This window comes from Meleagris gallopavo, chromosome 5 (genome assembly GCF_905368555.1).
Source record: "Meleagris gallopavo chromosome 5, MGAL_WU_HG_1.1, whole genome shotgun sequence".
In the NCBI taxonomy this organism is placed as follows: domain Eukaryota; kingdom Metazoa; phylum Chordata; class Aves; order Galliformes; family Phasianidae; genus Meleagris; species Meleagris gallopavo.
The window spans coordinates 6,417,902-6,440,227 of NC_139408.1; the positions used below are offsets into that span (position 1 = coordinate 6,417,902).

The following is a 22,326-nucleotide window of genomic DNA, read 5'->3' on the forward strand; positions in this document are numbered from 1 at the left end:
AACGATGGTGCCATGCCTGCAAGCTGCAGGCAAATGCAGACAGTAATGAACAATCTCAGAAGGATGCCAACACTGGGGAAGAGTAGGGGAGGAGATGGCAGTGCAATAAAACAATTAGGAAGATGGTAATTGCCACTTTAATGAGATATCAGGTTGAATCCTAAAAGCACAGAGATTCTTTCACAGCAAGATGAAGCTGCTGCAGTATTTGTCCTCAGGGGTATTCTCTCAGACAAAACATTTCTGTCAAGACCAACAGAAATTTTTTGAGTGCAGAGGCTTGATGCTGCAGCTGCTGTTGCTGGGTTGCCCAGCACTCCTTATAACCTGACTTGGTCCTGCAGCGGTACCCAGAGAGCAGCTATCATCCAGAGGGAGCCTTCTGGGGACCTGGGATCTCCTCATCTAGACGAAAAAGCCCTGCCAGGACCGGCCCCAGGCTGCTGGCTGGAAAGGTAGGGATTGGGCAAACCCACACCTTGCCTTGTGCCCACACACTGCCTGCAGCCCCGCCGCTCCCCACTGTCCTCCTCAGTGCCCCCACCCTGCTTGCTGCCCCATCCCACTGTTGCCCTGCTCTGCCCACAGCCGGGACCACCTCATGCCATGGAACCCAGCCACACCACCCCATCCCCTGCACTGCCAATAGCTGCTGGAGAGAACATGTGTGAGATGGATGTCTTTGATGCGGCTGTGGATGGGGCCACGCTGCTCATCAGCCTGTGTGGGCTGGTGGGTAACGGGGCCGTCTTCTGGTTGCTCAGCTGCCGCATCCGCAGGAACCCCGTCACCGTCTATGTCCTCAACCTGGCCATGGCTGACTTCACCTTCCTGCTCTTCATGCTCACCTACACCCTCCTCAACCTTCTGAAAGACCTCTCCTGCTCCACGCTGCCCATCTTAGTGAAGCACCTCGTATCACTTCTCCTGCTCTCACTATTTGCCCACAACATGGGCATGTATCTGCTGGCAGCCATCAGCATTGAGAGGTGTGTGTCCATCCTGTGCCCGCTCTGGTACCGCTGCCGCCGTCCCCAGCACCTGTCAGCCGTGGTGTGTGCCCTGCTCTGGGTCCTCTCCATCGCTGTCATTGCCATGGTGACATCCCTGTGCCTATCCCACCAGCAAGAGCAGTGCCGCCTGGCACTCATTGCCATGTACATCCTCAACTTCCTCCTTTTTGCCCCATCCATGGTCATTTCCAACGCAATCCTGCTCATTAAGGTGCTGTGCAGCTCCAGGCAGCACCAGCACAGGAGGCTCTACATCGTCATCTTTCTCACAGTCCTCTTCTTCCTCCTCTTTGGAGTCCCTCTCAGCGTCTGGAATTTCATGCAGCATTTCAGCTCTGACCCACTTGGGCATCACCAGGTGGTTTTCCTGCTCGCCTGCATCAACAGCAGCATCAATCCCTTCATCTATGTGCTGGTGGGTGGCGGCAGGAGGCACTGCTCTTTGGCATCCCTCCAGGTTGCTTTCCAGAGGGTCTTCGAGGAGACTGCGGTCACTGTGATCTCCGCCTGAGAGCCTACTGCGATTGTGCTGGCCACAGTCCCCATCTTAGCTGCGTGCCCACACTCACATGGGCAGGCCTGCAGTCACCCTCCCATGGCTGCATATCAGGATGTGTCTTTGCATGGTCATTATTTTACCCCTACCCTGTCTCATTCCACTCCTTTTTTGTCTCCATTCTACCCCCAAATGTTCCACCCTTCCCATCCCTGTCTCATCCCATTCCTATCCCTGTCTCAGTCCCTGTCCTTGACCTGCCCCCATGTCTGTCCCCATTTTCATCCTCATCTCCACCCCATTCTTGTCCCCATTCTGTCATGTACTGTCCCATTCCCTCTTCTCCCAATTCCCATTCCCATCCCAATAGCTGTTCCTTCCTTGCTATCCCAATTCCTGTCCTACTCGGTCCCATCCTGGTCCACGTTCCATCCCATCCCATCCTCATCCCCATACCCATCCCGATCTAATTCCCATCCCATCCCCACCCTCACTCTCATCGCCGTCTCATCCCCACCCCTTCCACAACCCCACTCCGGTCCCGTTCCGTTCCCTCGTTCTCCAGCCCCGGCCGATGCGGAGCGCGGTGCTCTGCTGCCCTCCAGCGTGGAAAGTGTAGAACGCTGCTGCCCTTCAGTTGCTGCTGCCGTCCCGAGGAATACCGACCGCTTTGCAGCACTTTGCGGAGGATCTGCCGTCCCCGGGCTCCACTCCGCTGCGGGCATCTCCAGGTCTGCCCCCCAATAAAGCTGCTGCTCTGCCACTGACTCTCATTCTTCTGCATGGCTGGGGGTGGAGGGCGCGTTGGGATTCTCTGGTCACGAGAGTGGGGACAGGCACGCGGGTGGCTGGCACCACAATTGGGCTGGGATGTGCACATGGTGTCTGCTGTCAGCAGGAGGAAGCACGGCTGGGGAAGGGCTGACCAGGGGTTGGGGGACGGGGGCTTAGGACACTGAATGTGTTTCATCCTCTTGCATGTGGGTCAGTCCTTCCCAAAAGGCATAGAAGTTGGGAGTAGCACCTCAGGGACATCACAGCTGCACCATCACACACCCAAGGACGCAGCGAGAGAGTGATATACCAGGATACAAGGCAGATATTTATTGATCATGCTCCCCAGGAACTCCCCCTTACTCCCCCACCCCCCAGGGTTCTCCTAACGTAAAGCAGTGGAAAGGCTTCAAGGGCCTGAGCTCAAAGTGTGCATTATGGAGTTGTTGCTGCCCACGCCATCATCACCCAGCTCCTCGAAGACCCTCTGGAAAGCAACCTGGAGGGATGCCAAAGAGTAGTGCCTCCTGCCGCCACCCACCAGCACATAGATGAAGGGGTTGATGCTGCTGTTGATGCAGGCGAGCAGGAAAACCACCTGGTGATGCCCAAGTGGGTCAGAGCTGAAATGCTGCATGAAATTCCAGACGCTGAGAGGGACTCCAAAGAGGAGGAAGAAGAGGACTGTGAGAAAGATGACGATGTAGAGCCTCCTGTGCTGGTGCTGCCTGGAGCTGCACAGCACCTTAATGAGCAGGATTGCGTTGGAAATGACCATGGATGGGGCAAAAAGGAGGAAGTTGAGGATGTACATGGCAATGAGTGCCAGGCGGCACTGCTCTTGCTGGTGGGATAGGCACAGGGATGTCACCATGGCAATGACAGCGATGGAGAGGACCCAGAGCAGGGCACACACCACGGCTGACAGGTACTGGGGACGGTGGCAGTGGATCCTGCCAGAGCAGAAGGCAGACACACACCTCTCAATGCTGATGGCCGCCAGCAGATACATGCCCATGTTGTGGGCAAATAGTGAGAGCAGGAGAAGTGATACGAGGTGCTTCACTAAGATGGGCAGCGTGGAGCAGGAGAGGTCTTTCAGAAGGTTGAGGAGGGTGTAGGTGAGCATGAAGAGCAGGAAGGTGAAGTCGGACATGGCCAGGTTGAGGACATAGACGGTGACGGGGTTCCTGCGGATGCGGCAGCTGAGCAACCAGAAGACGGCCCCGTTACCCACCAGCCCACACAGGCTGATGAGCAGCGTGGCCCCATCCACAGCCACATCAAAGACATCCATCTCACACATGTTCTCTCCAGCAGCTATTGGCAGTGCAGGGGATGGGGTGGTGTGGCTGGGTTCCATGGCATGAGGTGGTCCCGGCTGTGGGCAGAGCGGGGCAACAGTGAGACTCTGAGAGATAGCAGGATGGGGTGGGGAGAAGAGCAGAGGCACAGGGAAGAGAGAGGGCAGGGCACTTCCTGGGGCTGCAGCAACGCAGAGGTAGAGCCCCGAAGTGCTTGTGGACCCTGGGAGAGCAGGGAGGGAGTGAGAAAAGGAGAATGGGAAAGGACGAGGGAAAACATCACACTTAACTGTAAGTTTTATGAAGCTGCTGCGTTGCACTGCCCTTCCATCCATGCTTGGGCAGACTGGTGTCAGTTTCAGCATCTCATGCTCCCTTTGGATCCATATCCTGAAGCGGATCCCCTCAGGCCACTCGTACAATGAAGAATGCTCCCCAGTCTCTTGAATGTCTCTGGTCTCCCCTTGTCTCTTCACCTTGGCTCCCCTGTGCCGTGCACACCAGCTCCCCCAGGCACGGCAGAGTCTCGACAGTATCAAGAAATGTTTTGTAACCACCAATGCGTCAGAGCTCTGCTTCCTTGTTTTTATTTATCTTGGCTTTTTTTTTTTTTTTTTTTTTTGGTCTTCCCACAAAGGAAGTGGCTTTTGCCAGAAACCATGAAAGCAGACATTTGTGAATTGCTCCTCAGGAATTTCTGATTAAACACACTTCTTCCTGTACAGTGACTGACACCTGTGAGACCCTTCGTTCTGCTTCACATTTCACCGTTCCTCATAAGGCTGTTACTGCTGTGATGCTTTGGGCGCAGTGATGATGATGCCTGTGAGTGTGGCAGGGTGGTGGAGTACTTCTTAGAAACTCTTCTGGGAAGAGAAGGATTGTTGCAAAAAATTTCTGCAGAAATACACCACCAGAGGGGAACCAAGAATGACCGTTTGTTGTCAGTCTAATTCAGGCACTAACAATCAATAGCAACCAAGCAGCACTTCACAGATCCCATTGGTTATTGATAGTGCCCCTTAATGACACAGGTACTCAGAAGAATGCCTTCTCTGATGCTGTGCTCTGTTGGAATTCTCTGCATAGACTTTTCTTGAAAAAAAACAAAAAGGGACAGGATTTCTGGAGCTTAATTTCAGACAGCTGGAGGCACAAGAAGTTTTGTTGTAGGCTGGAGGAAGTGCATTTTATCTTGTAGGCATTTAGCTTTTCCCTTTTGGAAAAGGGGAATTCTCAAATTGCTTGGTAAGGTTTTGCAGCCAACATGGAGCTTTCCTCCAGATGTCCATTTTTGCCCTCATAAAGTAAAAGAATCAGGCAACGTCCTCCTGTGTCACACGGAAAAGCCTCCACCTCTTGCTGGCACCGCTGTGTTCTGTGTGCTCCTCCACGGCCAAGATGGGGCTGGGAACATGCCGAGGGGAATTTGGAGTGGATGGGGCGGAGGGGCTTGTGGTCAAGGGAGGGACATCTGGGTAGGGATATGAGAGATTCAGAGACAGCAACAGCGACTGCTGCGAGATTTGGCAGCACAGTTGCTCACATAGCCAAATCAGAGCTCTGCATGAAGATCCTTGATCTTCACTTGGGCTACCTAAGAAGCCCGAGGGGAAAGGATCTCTGCTTGCTACAACTCTGCTGAAATTCTTCAAAACTTTGTCCCAGGTTCTCACAGTGAGATGGGTCTCAACCAGGTGCTGCTGCAGGTGGAGGAGTGCAAGTGATGGCAGTCCTGCAGAAACCACTCCCACGGTGCGTTGGGTATTGCAGCAAGAGGAATTTGGATTAATTAAATTCAGTTCATTCATAAGTTCATGTGATTTGGAGGTTAGTCCAGCTGGCTCTGGATGTGGAAGGGCCAGTAAAAGTCATACTCCAGCTTTGCTTTCTGCTCTTCATTTCTCCCTGGGCTTGCTGTTAGCCTCCTGGCAGAGGAGTCAAGGTGGGGTTGTCCAGAGAAAGGTGCTCGATGGTACTGCTGGGATGGGAGCCTTTCTAATGCAGGGACGTGTTGCTACAAACAAGGAAGCAAAGCAAACCTGGAGTCCTACAGGGTAGACATATAATCATGGAATCATAGAACCATTAATGCTGGAAAGGACCTCTAAGGTCATCATATCCAGTTGTTAACCCATCCCCACAACTCATAGAATCATGGAATTATTATGGCCACAAAAGACCACTGCCATCCCCAGGTCCAACCTCAACCCATCCCCACCATACAAATAATCCATGTCCCTCTGTGCCACATCTCCACACTTCTTGAAGACCTCCAGGGACAGTGACTCCACCAAGCCTTTCCCACCAGCCCTGCAGGGGAGCAGGTGCCTCATGCTTGGTCCTTCTCTTGGGATGTTCATAGGGAAGGGATCCTCAGTCCACCTTGGGGATGTGGAGCAGTGAGGAGAAGGATCACAGAATCTCCAACTGAGGCTGGAGACACCTCTAGGTCACCTGCCCCAACTCCTATCCCAGCAGGGCCAGCCAGGGCAGGGGGCTCAGGCCCAGGTTTTGGTGGCTTTTGAAGACCCCACGACCCCACGGACTGAATAACCAGAGGAGCACAGCACTGAGAGTCACTGCTTTCCCTTTCCCTAGATGAGCAGGAGACTGCAAGGAGGAGGAGAGACCCACATCCTTACACCACGGCCTCACCACCTGTGGAGATTATGGGGATGGATACAATGGGATCAGATGCTTTCCAGCCCATTTTTCCCAAATGTCACTGGTAATATCATGCTGCTTTTCTGCCTGTGTGGGCCATCCTCTGGCTTCTCAGCTTTCACATGCAGAGGAACTCCTTTTCTGCCTACACCCTGAATCTGGCTGTTGTGGATGCCTGCTTTCTCTTCTGCATGTCAGTGTTCCTTGCCTCTATGTGCAACCTGCTCTGGGCCCTCACCTGTGTGCTCTCCATGCTTGTGTACTTTATGTGAGATTTGGGTCACTCCAAAGGCTGCTGAGTTGTTCTTGCAACTTTGTGCTTTCTCAGTTTCTGCTTTTTTGGCCTCTTTATGGTGGAACAGAGTGATCCTGTCATTAAGTTTATGTTTAGTTCATGGCAGAACCGCTCAGGGAGGCTGTATGCTGTCATCTTGGTGACCCTGACCTATCATGGAAGTTAGAACAAGATGATCTTTGAGGTCCCTTGTAACCCAAGCTATTCTATGGTTCTATTCTATGATTTTATGATCTTCATCACTGTTTTCTTCTTCCTACTCTTTACCATCCACTTAGTGTACACTTTCTCAACTTCTTTGTCTACACTAGTTTCATATTTGACATCTGCCTGCTGCTGGCCTCCATCAACAGCAGCATCAATTCAGCTATTTACGTGCTGGTTGGGAACTACAGAAGCAGAGCATCCTCTGCCTTCATCCTCACAATACCAGAGGAAAGGATGGAGAGGGACATAAGGGACATTTTCAGCTCCATCTGGCTTGGTGTCCGCTTGCACCACTGGCAGAGGACACCCACCTCTTTCAGGCTGACCAGAGCTGGCAACATCATTCAGCAACCAAATCTTTACACTGTCACAGGGTTTATCCGGGGAGGCAGGAGGGGACAGGCAAAGAAACAAACTGCTGCAAAGGCAGCACCCACGAGGGAGAGAGGGAGAGATCTCAGCAGAAAGCCATGCACGCTCTTCAGTGCAGCAGGAGCTCTCTGAATTTCACAGGCATTGCGGCCACCCTCAGCAGGGCTCATCTCACTGAACTTTGCTGTCCTGGGAAGGCTTGGTTAGCTCCTGTGCACACAGCAGAATGCTGTTGGAAAGTGCCAAATGTCACCGTGAAGTTGTGGCACATCAGTGTCGAACCTAGTTTGGAATCAGACAGAAGTTCTGCAGCAATGCCAAGATGGTAGCACAGGATCCTAAAGATCACCTCCTGGACAGGCTCCTCCAGTTCAAAGATATGGCCATTTTAGGAACGGGGTTGCTTCAAAGTAAAATGAAAGAGGAACCTGATGGAGAGACAATCCGCTTCTCCCATAGGTCTGGCTTCTGAGATTTGTTAGTCATTTCCTGTATGACGATTATAACCAGAACCCTAATACCATCAAATGCAATGAAATAGTTTTCTTTTTTATCCTTTTTTTCGAGAATCCCTGAGAACATGACAAACATGCTTTGTGGAAGGACCCAAGAAAGATGCTGATGGGTGCTGCACAGGCTCTCGAGGACGTGCTTGTGTCCAGTTTCCAAATGGGAGTTTGGGGAAACCTTGTGTGAAGATCCCATTGTGAGTGTAACAGCTGGCAAGATGATCTGAGCCTGCAGCACATCTGCTCCCGTGAAGCTCTCCAGGCTGCGACAAGAAAGGTCAGACTTTTCTGGGTTATTTTTTCCAGCCTAATCAGTGTCTCCCTTTGTTGGTTTTGAATATGTTGATCAATTTGCATCATATCTGAATGGAGAAGGATATTGGGAGCTACAAATCTGGTGGTAAAAGGTGGTAGGGGAATACAGACGTGGGTGACTTACTGAAGGAACCCAGCAGCTGAGTATTATCAATTGTAACATTATGCACCTGAGAGTCCATATCAGATCCATTCCCAAGGCGCTTCTCTCTTTGACATCTCCAGGGACAATCCCATCATCTTGTTATTGCCCTCCTTCAGACCTGTCTCATCCAGAGCCAGGAAGAAGGCATCTCCCTTGCTTTCAGTCTTCACCTCATATGCACTCCTGTGCAAGGCATGTCATATCCACCTCCTCTCAACCCCCTTCCGTCCCTTCTGTCTCTCATTTCTCTTTGTGCTTCTCCATGTGAAAGATAGGTCACAGTTACAACAATCTGAAAATCCTTCTACAAGAGGTCATCAGATTTTCTAACACACCTCTGTCTCTCTTCCCTCCAGCTGTGTGAGAGGAAGCTGGAGCAGCAGCGGTTTCACAATGAGCATGCCGTTCCCCACCACAGGAAGAGCCAGCCCTGCTTGCTGGAGCCAGCCCAGCATGATAGCTTACAGCAGAGCTTGGCACCATGGGCTGCTGAGGCAAGCTGGCTCCTATGAGGATGACTATGACCAGACCTTCTGTGAAGCCAGTGCTTTGAGCAAAGTCCCTCTCACAGTGCTCATCTGCATTTGTGGGCTGGTGGGCAATGGGGTCATCCTCTGGCTACTCAGAACCGCATCTGCAGAAACTTCATCACCGTCTACATCTTCAACCTGGCCATGGCTGACTTCACCTTCTTGTTCTCCATCGTCATTGCCCTCATAATATTTTATGGCCCACAGAGCTTTTGTCACAGTCTGGGCTCACAGGATATAATCACAGTGTTGAACATGGCCATCACCTTTGCTTTCATCTCTGGTGTCTACCTCATGGCAGCCCTGGGTGCCAGGACCTGCCTATCTGCCCTCCCACAGCCCCTCTGCCCTTGCCAGAGCTCCTGGAGCTTGCCAGCACTCCTGTGTGCCCTGCTCTGGGCCCTTGCCCTCTTGCTCACTGTGACCCTCTATTTCTCCCCACTGATGCTAGTTGCCTTTGTCTTCAGCTACCTCTTGTCGGTGCTTATCCTAATTTTTTCTGGTTTAGCCCTCTTTGCCAAGCTCTTCTGCTGCTCATGGCAATATCCGCCAAGGAAGCTCTGCATTGCGGTCTTGCTTGCTGTCATCTCCTTCCCCTTCTTCACTGCTGACTTCACTTACTGGCTCTTGTTAAGGCTGTTTGATTTTTCAGTTCTTGCTTTTGACACCTCCCTCCTATTCGCATGTATGAACAGCAGTATTAAACCTGTCCTTTACTTTCTTGCTGGCTGCTGTATGAAGAAGTTCACAGTCTCTGTCAGGGTTGCTTGCCAGAGAGCTTTTGAAGAGGTAATGGAGCCAGAAAATGTAGGTGAAACTTCCCAAGAAAGCACAGTGGAAATGGATGTTTAATCCATTTGAACCTTTTGCTTGGAATCTTTTGCTTTGAATCTGGCCTATCCAGCAGGGCTGAGCTGTCTATGTTTCAAAAGGAGCTTGTGCTACTCTGTGTGCTACTAAAGCAGAGCCACGGAGGCTCTCAGTTCCTCATGGTGCTTTGCCTTGGGGCATCTGCTGAAGGGTTGAGTGCTGCTGGGTATGAGGGTCTGGGCAAAAACCTTCTGCTTGCATCTCCATCGTGTGTGCAAAGACTGTGTGGAGACCTCCCATTCAGCTCTTGAACAGACAAGTGAGGCCAAAGAACCTCTGCACCAGCAGCATGAAGCCTCTTTTAGGATGTTTCCAGCTCTTTGGACAAAGTTTTTGTGGACATATTGAAAAGAGAAACATGTCTTAAAATCCTTGGAGCTGTTTTCCTGCAAAGACACTCTCCTCGCAGTTAAGAGCGTGAAAAGAATGGATCATACTTACATTACCTACTCCACACTACTGAATTATATTAAATTACTTATGGGACATACTTGCACAGATTTGCTGTTTGTAAAATGTCATTGGTTTGCTGGGGTGCGTTGCACATGCCTGGGGCTGCCTGGTCCGTCAGAGCAGATCCTCTGTCTTCTCCAGGCAGAGGCTCGGTAGCAAAGTAAAGCTTTCTTTATGCAGCCACCAGCTGTGCAGTTCTCTGCATGTGAATAAGCCCTATAGACCCCAAGCTATGCAGGTTATGAGTGAGGACACAGCTTGTCTCATCCAAAGACAGGCCAAGTGAAACAGGTGCCCCCCTGCTGCAGAGCCATCTCCCTGTCACAGGGACATAATCTCTGCTGCCAGCCTCGAGGGACCCTGCCGGGCAGGTAACCACTCCTGGAGCACAATGCCTTATCTCCACACCTGACTGCCTGAAAATATCTGGAAACACCAGGGCTTTTTTGAGCAATTCGTACAGAAATCATGATTTTAAAAATGTTATCCATGCAAAACAACTCTGGGAAAGGCCAGCAGGATTTTTGATTTGCAAATCAAACCTGTTTAGCTGCATTCAAATCTTTCTGATCGATGTTTCCCGTTTTTACTTGTTCTTTTTCCCACTAATATGCACCTTAGGCAAGAAGCTACATATATATATATATATATATATATTTCTGACTGATTACTGTCACCTTGTTCTCTGTTTTGGTAAAGATACACAGCCTCTTTTGCTGTCAGGGCAAGGAGCTGTGCCTACAATTGATGGAGGTTTATTTGTAATGACAGAGGCAGGGGAGGAGAAGCAGGCACTGTGTCACAGCAGGAATGCTGACACTTCTCTTGCCTCTGGGAATGGCATCCAGCAGCACTCTTCCTAATGCTTAAGAGGGACACAGCTCTGCCCAGCCTGGGGCATGAAGGCTGCTAAAGTGACTTCTCCATGGGATCTTTTAATGTTGCACTGAAATCATGGCTGAGTTACTTGTGTATTGTCCTTACTTTAGGAACAAAACACCACGGGAATTATGAGGTGTACTAAAAGAACATTACTTTAATGCTACAAAACAAAGACTGTTAAAGATGCCAGAAAGAAAGCAGATAGACAAAGTTCTGGTAGAAGTTTATTTCAAGTCAGATAATAATTTAGGTTGCTTCTTATGAAATATACCTGGTTATCAACAGAGAAAACTCTGCGACAAGCTGCCCCCCCAGCCCCAACTCCTGCCATGCACTGGTTACCCCCCACTAGCTCAGGCTGCCCAGGACCCCATCCAGCCTGGCCTTGGGCACCTCCAGCAATCCCATTATGTCCTCCATCTTCATCTTCCTGTGGGATTCAGTGTTCTGATATGCACAGCTTGTGATGGAAGAATTCCCCAGCTCTCTACTTTGCTAGCTTTACAGCCTGTTTCACGAGGAGATGGTGGGGATGAGGCCTGGCAAGAGGAAGGCAGAATGGTGAAAGTGAGATGAGCAAGGAATCATTAACAGCAGGGGCAAAATAGCAGAAACCCCTTAGAAGTCTCTAGCATCCTGTGGCTGTAATGCTCCTTCTACTCATCATTCCACAGATGTGGAACCACTCCCAGCCATGCCAACCCTTTTCCTGGCCCCCAGGTTCCATCAGACCCACGCCCTGCACCTGGGTTGCCAGCAGAACCTCCTCAGCAGCAGCCAAGAAGGCAGAGGCCTGCTCTTGTCTCAGCTTGCTTTGAGAAATCACCAGTGTTCAAATATATAACAGCACAAGGGCTTTGCCCATGCCTCTAATTGTGCTCTTAACATGTATGAGATTCTATTTTGTTGGGTATATCGTGCTGCAAGTGTGCTTTTATCTACAAATGGTTCCTGTCTCGCATTGCATCCTTTCGCATTGCAGGGGCTGTCGTCTTCATGGCTTATATTCTCTCTCATGTGTTTTCCATCTTCTGAATCCTTTTTTTGAGAGTTATTGCCTGTTTTTAATCCCCAATAACGAGATCCTCCAAGGATATCTTCTGATTTTGCATACTGAACACACAATAAGGAACCTGGTCCAGAGTCACTTCGAGGAGAGCCAGTCCTGAGACCACAGGTAGACTTGAAACAAGGCTAGAGCAAGACAGTGAATGGTGGTGGAGGTGGGGATTCAAGCAGGTACAGCTCCTTCACAGCTCAGGCAAAGCCTGGGTGCTCTGACCTAACACTAGCTGTCGCTCATGGCCCTGTGGTCGGGGTGAATGGAAGCGGTCAGAGAATAAAGGCCAGCTGTTGCCATCAGGACCGTGGAAGGGGGAATCAGAGGGCCTCAAACTGGACAAGTTAATGTGCTGTGATGTTCACCATAGTCTATTGTTCTGGCATGTAATGTATTGATCTGCAAATCCGGCCCTAGATCTTCCTGGCCTGGGACATGTCTTTCACAGACCTCTTACTCTCTGCTCAAACAGCCCAGCCTGCATTGTCTGTCCTTGGCATTATGCTCCTCTTCCTTAACCTCCAAACAGAAGACTCTGCTTGCCCGTGGTTCAGAAAATTCTGTTGTTTTGTCACTATACCTAACTTAGCTGCAGTACACGCCAGAAAGTATGCCAAAACTCTGCCCCCATGAAAGCAGGAGAAAGTCTTCCACCAGTGGGTGCACACACCAACAACCAGCAACCCCCACATGGCAAGTCAAAGCTGTGGATGGGAAGAGGAAAAGGAAGGGGGTGGGTGACAGCAGTGTGATGAGTTTGTGAGGTGAGCCTCCTGACACAGCCTCTTGGCACAGGTCTGCTCTGCAGGATGAAGTAAAATGGGGTGTTCTGGCAGCTCTTGTCACCTGACAGACCTGGCCCTGTGATGAGCCGTGAGGGAGGTAGGAGGCTGGGGTCGGGCAAGTGGGAGATGCTGCCCGGCCAGGGATGGAGCTGGAGCCTGTCCAAGGCACAGCACGGGTTGAGGTCCTGCCCTGCCTGGCTGGGGCTGATGAGGGAGTGTGGGTAGAGATGGCGAGTGTTGGGAGCTCCGATGCTCCTCACTTGCCTCCCCTTTCTTGTCTCCTCTGGTGGGAGAGGGATGAGGCACACCCCAGCTTCACCACGGCAGAGACCACTTCAGCAGGCTTCATGCTGAACTACACCATTTCTGGGTACACAGACTCTTTTGAAAATACCACGTCAGAATGCTTCACACTGAATTATGAATATAAGCAATTTAGGTGTCTGTATGGAGATTTCTTTCTATGGACTTGTGGATAACGTGACAGTCATGCGACTCCTGTTCTTTCATGTGAAGAAGAAGCCATTCACTGTTTACACTCTAAACCTGGCCGTTGCTGACTTCTCTCTGCTCCTCCTCTTTTCTCTGCTCATGTTGTTAACTTTGAGCTTAACCATCTGTTCTCTCTTTAACAACATTTTTTTTCCTATATGAAAATTTACATTACAGTTGGATTAATCCAACCTGTCCTTGTTCATCAAACTCCAGTGCAATTTTCGGAGATGGCACCCAGGGAAACTTTACATTGCTGTCCTGATCAACTTGATCTTTTTTTCGTTTTCATTATTCCTTTCAGCGTGGAACCTTGCAGATAGACTGCAATTGTTTCCCAAATGCATCTCTCTGCTGCTGGCAATGCTAAACAGCAGCATCAATCCTGTCATTTACTTCCTGGTGCAGTGCTGCTGGCAGCGTTGCTCCCTGTGCTCAGTGACCGCTGCCCTGTGCAGAGTGAAGAGAAAGCAACCACTGAGGAGGGGAGCCCTGCACCTGAGGACAAAGTGGCTTAGATACAGTGTGAAACACTGCTGGTGAGGAGGCCTGGAGACGCAGAGCCAAATTGGCAGTCTGTGGGCTGTTGGGGAGACACAGCTGGAGCTCAATGGGAGGTTGTGTGGCACGGTGCTGCTGGTGCTGCCCAGCCAGGCTCTGTCCATATGAATGGGCTGTATTCCCCATCGAAATGACCCTCCTTGCCCTGTGAATAAACTTTGACTCCTTGTGGTCAGCAGGTGAGTTTCATGGTCTTTGCGATGATCTGCTGAGGGAGAATATACATGTAATCCCTGGGGGATCGCAGGACATCTCTGCTATTCAAGCAAGGAAGGGTTCTTCAAAAAGGATTGCACAAATGGGCAAATCAATGGATCAGAGTGGGAAACAAGAGTAGAGAAGCGGGGTAGAGAAGAAGACATGGGGTAATATTACAATTTAGGGGATGGAAAGGAGGGAGAGAGAAGGAGAGAGAAAGAGAGAGAAGAGGCAGAAAGAGAGGGAGAAAGAGAGCATGTGAAAGGAGAAAAAACAGAAACAGTGAATTGTCCCCATGGTGCAGATGAATAAGATTTGGTGAGACAAGAATCTCTAATAGATAAAACTCCATTTTCAGCCCTTTCCAATCTTCATATGCAATCTGTGAAGTGACCTGCCTGGGCCATTCGACGAGAGGCAGTGGGTGAAGTCCTGATGCTGTCATACATCCACATGCTGCTGATTTCTCAGTGTGGAGGGTCTCCTGGTCCAGCACGAGGTACAGGAAGTGGAACTCAGCAAGGCAGAGCTGGTGGGTAGGGGAAAGAAAACGGAAGGAGTGATAGTGAGGAGATGTGGGCAGAGATGGCAAGTGTTGGGAGCACCAATATCCCTCATCTGTTTTTTCTTCCTTGTTTCTCATGGGAAGTGGTGGGAGTGGGATGAAAGAGCCAACCAGAGCAGCAGCTTCACCATAGCAGAGATCACTTCAACAGACTCCTCTCTTTTCAATGATTCCTTGAATGCTGTGGGGACAGGGGTATGGAGCAGCTCTTCTGATGAATGACAAGCTTTGCTGGTTGACTTATCTCTGTTTAGGTGGGGTGCTTGGCTCTGTGGCTTGATGATGCATTTGGTGGCTGTATGGCTCCTGGTCTTTCATGCAAAGAACAGCCCCTTCGCTGTCTGTATCCTGACTCTGGCCATCACTACCTTTGATCCGATCCTCTTTTGTTTTGCTTACCATTTGCAGTGTGAGATTTTTGTTTGATTGAAGTTCCCAGATTTGATTTTCACTGTAGTTCATCTCATGCTTCTCTTTTGTCCCTTTAACAGCGTGTACCTCCTGAAAGCAGGGTGGAGTGATGTTTTTCTGTGCTCTTCTAAGTCTGTACTGATGCCACCACCACAATCACTTGTGAGGCATCATGTGGGGGTGCTCAGGGCTTTTCCACCTGCTTAACTTCTATTTGCAGTAATTTTTACCTAACGTCTGTCTATGGTGACACACAGCTTTGTGGCCACCATCTCAGGCTCCTGCAAAGACTTCTAGTGATGCAGATGCCATGTACTGGGGAGCAGAAATGTCCAGGCAGGGGTCAGATGGGAGCAGCAGGGCCTAGAGATGCTGAACCCTTGCAGGCAGCTCAGGCAGAGGGAGGGTCCCCATGCCCTCATCCCAGTATAATAAATTCTTGTTCCCTTTGGTCAATAAATAAGTCTTTGTGGTTCTCTGGGGGCATCTATATCTCCCTAATTGAATCTAGGTATAAAGAGAAAGTATCTCTGGACCTTGTATTATTCACCTCCAGAGAGCAAGAACAGCTATTAAATACTAGACTAACACAGCTGGAATCAGCTGCTATAAAAGAAAATTCACTTTTCTGACATTTTTCACCCCACAGTGACTTGAAGGTTTTTCCTGTGTCTAATATAAAAAATTATTCACCTGGCTCAGACTCCATTTCTTGTTTTCATTCTTCCCTTTGTGTCTTTTCATTACGATTTGCCTTATCCTTAGTGCTGCCTTTGACAGTCATTTACATGTTATTTTCTCTCCCTCACATTGTGCAAAGAGCATTCCTGGTGCCACATACGCCATTTGGTTATACCAGAGTTCTTATGATGGCACCAGCCACGAAGCCAGGTATTTAAAGATCCTTCGATTGGTTTCCATTTCCTTACCCAATACAGGAGGCAGAGAAGAAAAGATGATCTATGCATTAAACTCCTTCAGCTGTCATTCCAAGGCCATGAAGTCCCTTTTTATAGCCCTTGATCCACATCTCTCCCTATATGGAAAAGCAGTAAGGGGACGTGGTCTGCTGGCTTTACTAGGCTAGGTAGTTTCCTGGTGATGTTCCTCACTTGAGCCCCAGGAAGGCAGCAGACTCATCTAAGAAGAGGGTCTGCTTGGCATGTTGGTCATTCCCAGGCTTTGTGGCCTTGGACAGCTGGCTTTTGAGGAGCATATACTTAAAGCTAGCATGATGTAAGATGCTGAGGAGGGGACAAAATCATGCAAGAATTTGGAGAGATGGGAATCAGCCAAGTGTAGAATAAGTGCAGAGGAAAAAGAATAAGACTACCTAACAGAAAAGAACGAAAAGTAAGTGGAATATTGCTACTTAGAATAATAGGAGATGGGCAGGCGTGGCTGTACAGTGACTGTGCATGCATGTATGCCTATGAGAGGGGCCAGAAAATGGTACAACAGAGAGACAGAGCACCAGAAACCATGTAGATGGTGAGGAATTGGTCAACTTAGTCCTCAAATGCTTATCTGTGCAGCTGAATTGAGCTCTCAAAGAATCTGGCATCTATAATTTGCTTCAGGCTGTCTTTCTCTTAGTTTCTAATTTATCCCATTGGATTTTTGGGAAGGTGAAGATGTTTCTATCTTTGGGTTTCATTGTGTGTTCTTTAGTGCAAGCACAGCAGAGCAGGTTCTGACAGGAAGGAATGCGTTTACTGCATGGAATAGGATAGAGTGAAGTCAGCAGCAACTGAAAAAGGGGTTCTTCTATGTTGTGAGGCAAAGCCATGTTTCTGCTCTGGTTGCTCTTAGATCAGGTGGGGAGCAAATCACCTCCCAGAAATTCCATCACTAGCACTGTGCTGGTATACATCTTGAATCTTTGGAAGGCTTTTTATGCATTTGTACTAGGGCCAAATGCTCTTAAGGTAGGGATGTATAAACAAGCAGCCAAAAAGAGATAGAAGAAATTCTCAGAGGAATGGAATTTGTTTCATTTTGTCTTTCCTGTGAAATCAGATTTGACTGGGATTAGATTAGTCTAAGAGAAAGTATACATTTTACCAACTTTTCCTTCAAAATGCACTTCCTCTGCAGTGCCCCACCCCAACATACTGTCACTGACACCATGTACAGCAAAAGAAGGTGATGACAATGCCTTCAAATGAGATACAGGCAACACAGAGCAATAACAGGTAACAAAGAAGGAAGATTGGCTCATCCTTTCCAACGACCAGTGATAGCTCAAGAGAAATACAATCTCTATGCAGAGAGATGCTACTCCCTCCACTGCCAGCCCTTAGATGAAGGTGAGAAGGGGTGGATCCAGGGCTCCATTTCTTCCAGTCACTCAGGTGCATTGTTTGCACCCGAGCTCCCTGGGTTAGCCAGGCCTTCTCACCTGGTGCTCAACCACTGGTTCAGGCTTTGACCTAGTAATTCCACTGCACCCCACAAAAAACAATGGCTCATCCCAATGGGGTGAGGAAGAGAGAGTTCTAACAATGTATTTGTGCAAGTTGTGGGATGGATAGGTGTTGGCTCCAGAGGGACAAGTCACCCTCAGGCTCCAGGGGCCATACTACAAGGAAGCAATGGCCTTCCTCTGCTTTCACATTCAAGAGTCGCCTTTGAGCAGATCTGACCCACATTTTGTGATGCAATTACTTGACTTTGTCATCTCTATTAGCTAAAACCAAGCAGAGTTTGGTGTCAAGCTGTGTCTTTTATACACAACTTCTTGCCTGCAGACACTTACTTTGAAATGCTGTCTCTATTCTGGGTAGGGCTGAGTGACTATGTTAAGCTTTTAAAGCATACAACTTGTAGGGCCTGAGGTGGGGTTTTTGAAACGTTCTCACCAGCAAGCCTGTTTGCACTGTTTTACCACCCCTGCTCTCCTTTTCACCTGATCCCAAGTTGCTCTGTGGGTTGTGAGACACTACTTGGCTGTGAGCTTATGAAACCCTAAATAGCGCAAAAGAAAACTGTCTAGAGGTATTGCCTCTCCTCCTGCCCCCAGTTAGCTGATTCTGACTCTCCTCCTTCAAACAGGACCACATAGCCTTCTCCCTACTTGCTTCTCCTTCCTTCCTGTGGCATTGTTATGCTTTCCATTGTGTTAGTTCAGGGTGGAAAATCCTGCGAAGGATGTCCATTTCCTTGCTGATTCTATCACTGACTTCTGGACCAAAGAGAAGCACTGCAAATATCTGCAGATGCCACCTCTGAGAATGCCTGTCTCATACCATGCACTCATACCATGCATGGTGGAGGGTGCCTCCAGTTGTCATTTACATACAAGCATCACCTTTTAAACATCCAAGGGAAAAGTTAGAAAGTGTGTTTGCTCTGAATGGCACTTGTATTCATGATGGGTACGTGTAGGGATGGAAAGTTTTTCACAGTGTACATTCCATAAGTTTTCATCAGTTCCATAAGTTTCATTCAGTTGATGACTTCTTCTGAGAAGATAAATATTTAGTTTTTAACAGAGCTTGTTTTCCATTTAAAAAAAAAAAAAAAAAGGCTTGGAATATTTTTAATAATAAAGGAAAGGAAATGAGCTGAGCATCTTCTCTTGAGCATCTTCTCTCCCAATGATAAAATCATTACAGATATTGAAAAGAATACATTTTAACATGCTTTCAGATAAATGGACGGTCTCTTCCCCCCATCAGTAGAAGTCAGAAGAAAAGAAAATATCACTAAAAACAACTGATGACATAGGTCTGGTCTGAATCAACTATATATATGATGCAGAAAAAAGGCATTAAAAATTTAAGAATAGTAGAAATGAGACTCAATTTTCAGCTTTCAGAAACTGTAAACAGGAAGTAAAAAGCAACCATAGACGCTGGGGTGACCACTATTTTTAAGTGGTATTTTTCAGTATTTAAAAAAAAGGCAAATGAACAGAGAAAAGGGAATAGATAGTAGAAGAATGCAGCTTCCCTTAAGAACTATTTGCAGATGAGCGTACAAAGAGGAAATCAGCAAGCTTTCTCATAGAAAATGTCTTGTATTATCTTATTCTATTGATTTAGGTTAAAAGAGCAAATATTATGTGGAGTGATAGTCTAACATTTCAAACAATCACATCTTACGTGTCCAGTCATTGGGTCTGAAAAGAACTGGTTGCAAATTTCTGATATGCACTTATCTTCTATTTTCTGTTTTATTATTTTTTTCCCTTTCTTTGAACTTATTTCTTCCAGTAGGTTAAGACGTGTTGGATGCCATGTTCTTATCATCTGTGAAGGGAAGAAATAACAACACAATTCTTGCTGCAGTTAAATGCAGTAACTTTTGTGCTATGTTGGAGAAAGCTAAAATGATACACAACTCTGACTCTGTATTTACTTGAAATGCAAGAAAACAGTGCATGCAATACAGTGCATGAAGTTGCAAGGCAAGTTGGAAGGGGATGGAGCTCTTTTCTACTACATTACATCCATAGTGTGGAACGCTTCTAATAAGTAATAACTATTAACTAATTAACAGAGACTTCCAGAACATGAAGCATTTCACTATTTGAAATGCTCACATTAGAAAGCAAAGAATCATTCACCCTATGAACCACAAAAATTGCATATGTTGCTGATGTACAAAAAATTAAGGGAGTTGGACTCTCTTCAGGGAATTTCTTATCTGATTTCAACAGGAAGATCATAGATTCGCCCTCATCTTCAGAGATCTGTGTAAAAAAAGTGACTAAATATTAATGCTCTGAAAAACAGAACTTAATATTGAGTGGTAAACTGAGCAGGATTCCTGTGATGAAATGCAGCCATCAAGACATTTTGCCTTATCATTCAATGGCTGCTAAAAAGAAGTGCAGTCCTAATGTGGGTAGAGCTTCAAATAATTAATGAGAGGGCAAGTGTTCAGAATGGAGACTGTTAAGGTTGGGTGGGAGGGACCTCCAGCAGTACCTCAGATTTCTTCAGCTCAGTGAACAATCACCTCTCATATCCAGAGCACTACTACTGAGTGGGCACAGAAAGATATTAGGAGGACATAGTTATTGTGTCTCGGGTATCCCGTTCTTCTTTGTCATCTGCTGAATCTTCAAAGGCCCTTTGGAATGCCAGCCTGAGGGTGAACTTGATTCTCCGGTCCCTGTAGCTCCCCACAAGGAAGTAAATGACAGGGTTGAGACTGCTGTTCACACAGGACAGCACAAAGCCGATCTCGGGTGAATAGAGGAATTTGTAGCCCAAGAAGTCAAAGAGGATGAGGACGCTGAGAGGCACAGCAAAAATGAGGAAGAAGAGCACGGTGAGCATGATGACAGTGAAGAGCCGTCCTGTTCGGAAGTTCTGGGAGCTGCACTTGACTCTGAGGAAGAGGGTCAGGCTGAAGAACAGCATGAGGGGTGTGCAGACCAGGAAATCCAAGACACCTATGGCAATGAGCAGCATCCAGCAGCTGCCAGAGGGGTGCATGGAGCACAGAATATAGCCAACCATGTTCAGTAGCAGAGAAAGGCCCCAGAGCAAGCCAGAGATGATGGCAGACAAGTGCTTTGGGCGGTGGCTTCGGCACCAGACTGGGCAGAGGACAGAGAGGCACCTTTCAATGCTGATGGCTGTTAGGAGATACAAGCCAGTCCCATACATGAAAAGATCCAGGAAGAGGAATATCCCAAACTGTACCCCTACATTGAACTGCATCAGATACTGGACAGTCTCAATGGCGATGCAGAGGAGATAGCCAAAGTCAGCGGCAGCCAGGTTTAGGATGTAGAGAGTGAAATGGTTTCTGCGGATGCGGAAGCCAAGGTACCATAGAACCATGCCATTTCCCACCATCCCACAGATGGCACTGATGAGGCAGAAGCTCTCCATGAACTTGAGGACGGCATATGATAGCTCTGACTTTCCTGCAGCACTGCTGTGATTAGCTCCTTGAGCCTGGTTGTCTGTGTCTGGGAGGAAGAATGGTGTAGTTGATGCACTCATGTTGGGTGACTTTGCACACACCTGTGGGCAGAGATGAGAGAGGTGGTAACTCGTGAGTTTCTCTCATGATAACCCGATGGTGTTTCTGGATTCATCCCAGTTCTCTGTAGCCAGAGCTAGATGCCAGAGGGATAGAGGGCAGAGTTTTAAGGTACTTCTCAAAATGTCGTATTTCAGGCCAAATTCCATACAGCATGTAGGGAAATTTAAACCACATGTTTGTCACTCCTTTGTTTTAATTCACTTCTGAGGACTTTTTCCAGTGGAAAATATGTGTTTTTAAAAAAGAGCATCTCAGGTTAATCGTGCTGTAATGTGCCTCTTTTTGTTGCCTGAGTAAAAGAAGAACCCAGTGTTAACAAATATGTCACAAGTGTCATAGCATCATGCTGCTAGGATTAGGTGAGATAAGTTTTATCAGAAGTATGTAAAATTTGCAGGCAGTCTATGTACAACTTTAAGCAGTGTTACAGCTCATTGAGGTTTGCCCTATGCATAATGCACAGAAAACATGATAGAGACTACTACCATCTATATTGTAGATGACTGATTTTGATTTTAATAAGGTGTAGTTCATTGTAACAGATTTGTTCCCTTGGGCTGTGGATATCAACAATAAGCAGTTCATCCTGACAGTCAGCCTTTAATTTTCTTAGAGAAATTATAAGAACCATACATGGGACTAAGCATCTGACCCTCACAGGACACTGTGACACTCACAGGAATTTGTAGAATCACAGAACCACAGAATGGTTGGGTTGGAAGGGACCTCAGAGCCCCTCCAGACATAACCCCTGCCCATGGGCTAGCTGCACCCCACCAGCTTAGGCTGTGCAGGGCACCATCCAGCTTGGCCTTGGGCACCTCCAGGGATGGGGCATACACAACCTCCCTGTGCATTCTGTGCCTCACAACCTTCTGTGTAAAGGATTTCTTCCTCACATCTAACCTAAATTTCCTATATTTTAGTTTAAAACAAATCCCATTTGTTCTATCACCATCTGCCCCTGTGAAAGGTCGGTCCTTCTCCTGCTTATAAGCTACTCTGAAGTACTGGAAGGCAGCAGCAAGGTCTCCCCAAAGTCTTCTATTCAGGTTGAACAAGCCTGGCTCTTCCTCAGTCTGTCTCCATAGGATAGCTGCTCCAGCACTCTGAGCATCCTCGTGGCCCTCCTCTGGACTTGGTCCAAGACCTTGGTCCAGTGAGGGCCCAGTGCTGAACACAGTACACTGGAAGCAGAGCAGAGAGGGAGAATCAGCTCCCTCACCCTGCAGGGCATTCTGCTTTTGATACATCCCAGGATGTTGTTGGCTTTCTGTGCCAGCTCACACTGAAATTATGGCTTAACAATTTAGTTCACCCCATTCTTTGGGGCTGTTCACCCTACTCCTTCCCCTGTGATATTGGGATCTAAATGAAAATTTTACAAAACACCAAAAACACCAAAACAAATCAACC

The 22,326-nt window shown here is 48.1% G+C and overlaps 4 protein-coding genes and 1 pseudogene across 4 annotated transcripts; 3 read left to right on the forward strand and 2 right to left on the reverse strand.

Moving 5' to 3' along the window:
* Positions 1 to 342: 342 nt before the first annotated feature.
* On the forward strand, positions 343 to 1,676 carry LOC104915937 (proto-oncogene Mas-like). Its single transcript, XM_031557569.2, has 2 exons — positions 343 to 455; positions 589 to 1,676. The coding sequence occupies exon 2, from the start codon at positions 607 to 609 to the stop codon at positions 1,522 to 1,524; it is 918 nt and encodes a 305-aa protein (XP_031413429.2). The 5' UTR covers positions 343 to 455; positions 589 to 606; the 3' UTR covers positions 1,525 to 1,676.
* LOC104915938 (proto-oncogene Mas-like) lies at positions 1,595 to 4,163 on the reverse strand. Its single transcript, XM_010726902.3, has 2 exons — positions 3,878 to 4,163; positions 1,595 to 3,664 (listed from the first exon to the last, which is right to left on the reverse strand). The coding sequence occupies exons 1-2, from the start codon at positions 3,950 to 3,952 to the stop codon at positions 2,693 to 2,695; spliced, it is 1,047 nt and encodes a 348-aa protein (XP_010725204.1). The 5' UTR covers positions 3,953 to 4,163; the 3' UTR covers positions 1,595 to 2,692.
* A 2,183-nt stretch (positions 4,164 to 6,346) lies between these two features.
* Positions 6,347 to 7,260, forward strand: LOC146544222 (proto-oncogene Mas-like; annotated as a pseudogene).
* Positions 7,261 to 7,642: 382 nt separating this feature from the next.
* LOC104915939 (mas-related G-protein coupled receptor member B4-like) lies at positions 7,643 to 9,983 on the forward strand. The gene is given in 3 exon segments (XM_010726903.4): positions 7,643 to 7,914; positions 8,454 to 8,719; positions 8,722 to 9,983. Coding segments are annotated over 2 exon segments (987 nt in total). The 5' UTR covers positions 7,643 to 7,914; positions 8,454 to 8,490; the 3' UTR covers positions 9,480 to 9,983.
* Positions 9,984 to 17,983: 8,000 nt separating this feature from the next.
* Positions 17,984 to 20,899, reverse strand: LOC100538436 (proto-oncogene Mas-like). The gene has a single exon (XM_085226103.1). It carries the CDS (start codon positions 20,865 to 20,867, stop codon positions 19,914 to 19,916), a length of 954 nt encoding a protein of 317 aa, XP_085082229.1. The 5' UTR covers positions 20,868 to 20,899; the 3' UTR covers positions 17,984 to 19,913.
* Between the last annotated feature and the right edge of the window lie 1,427 nt (positions 20,900 to 22,326).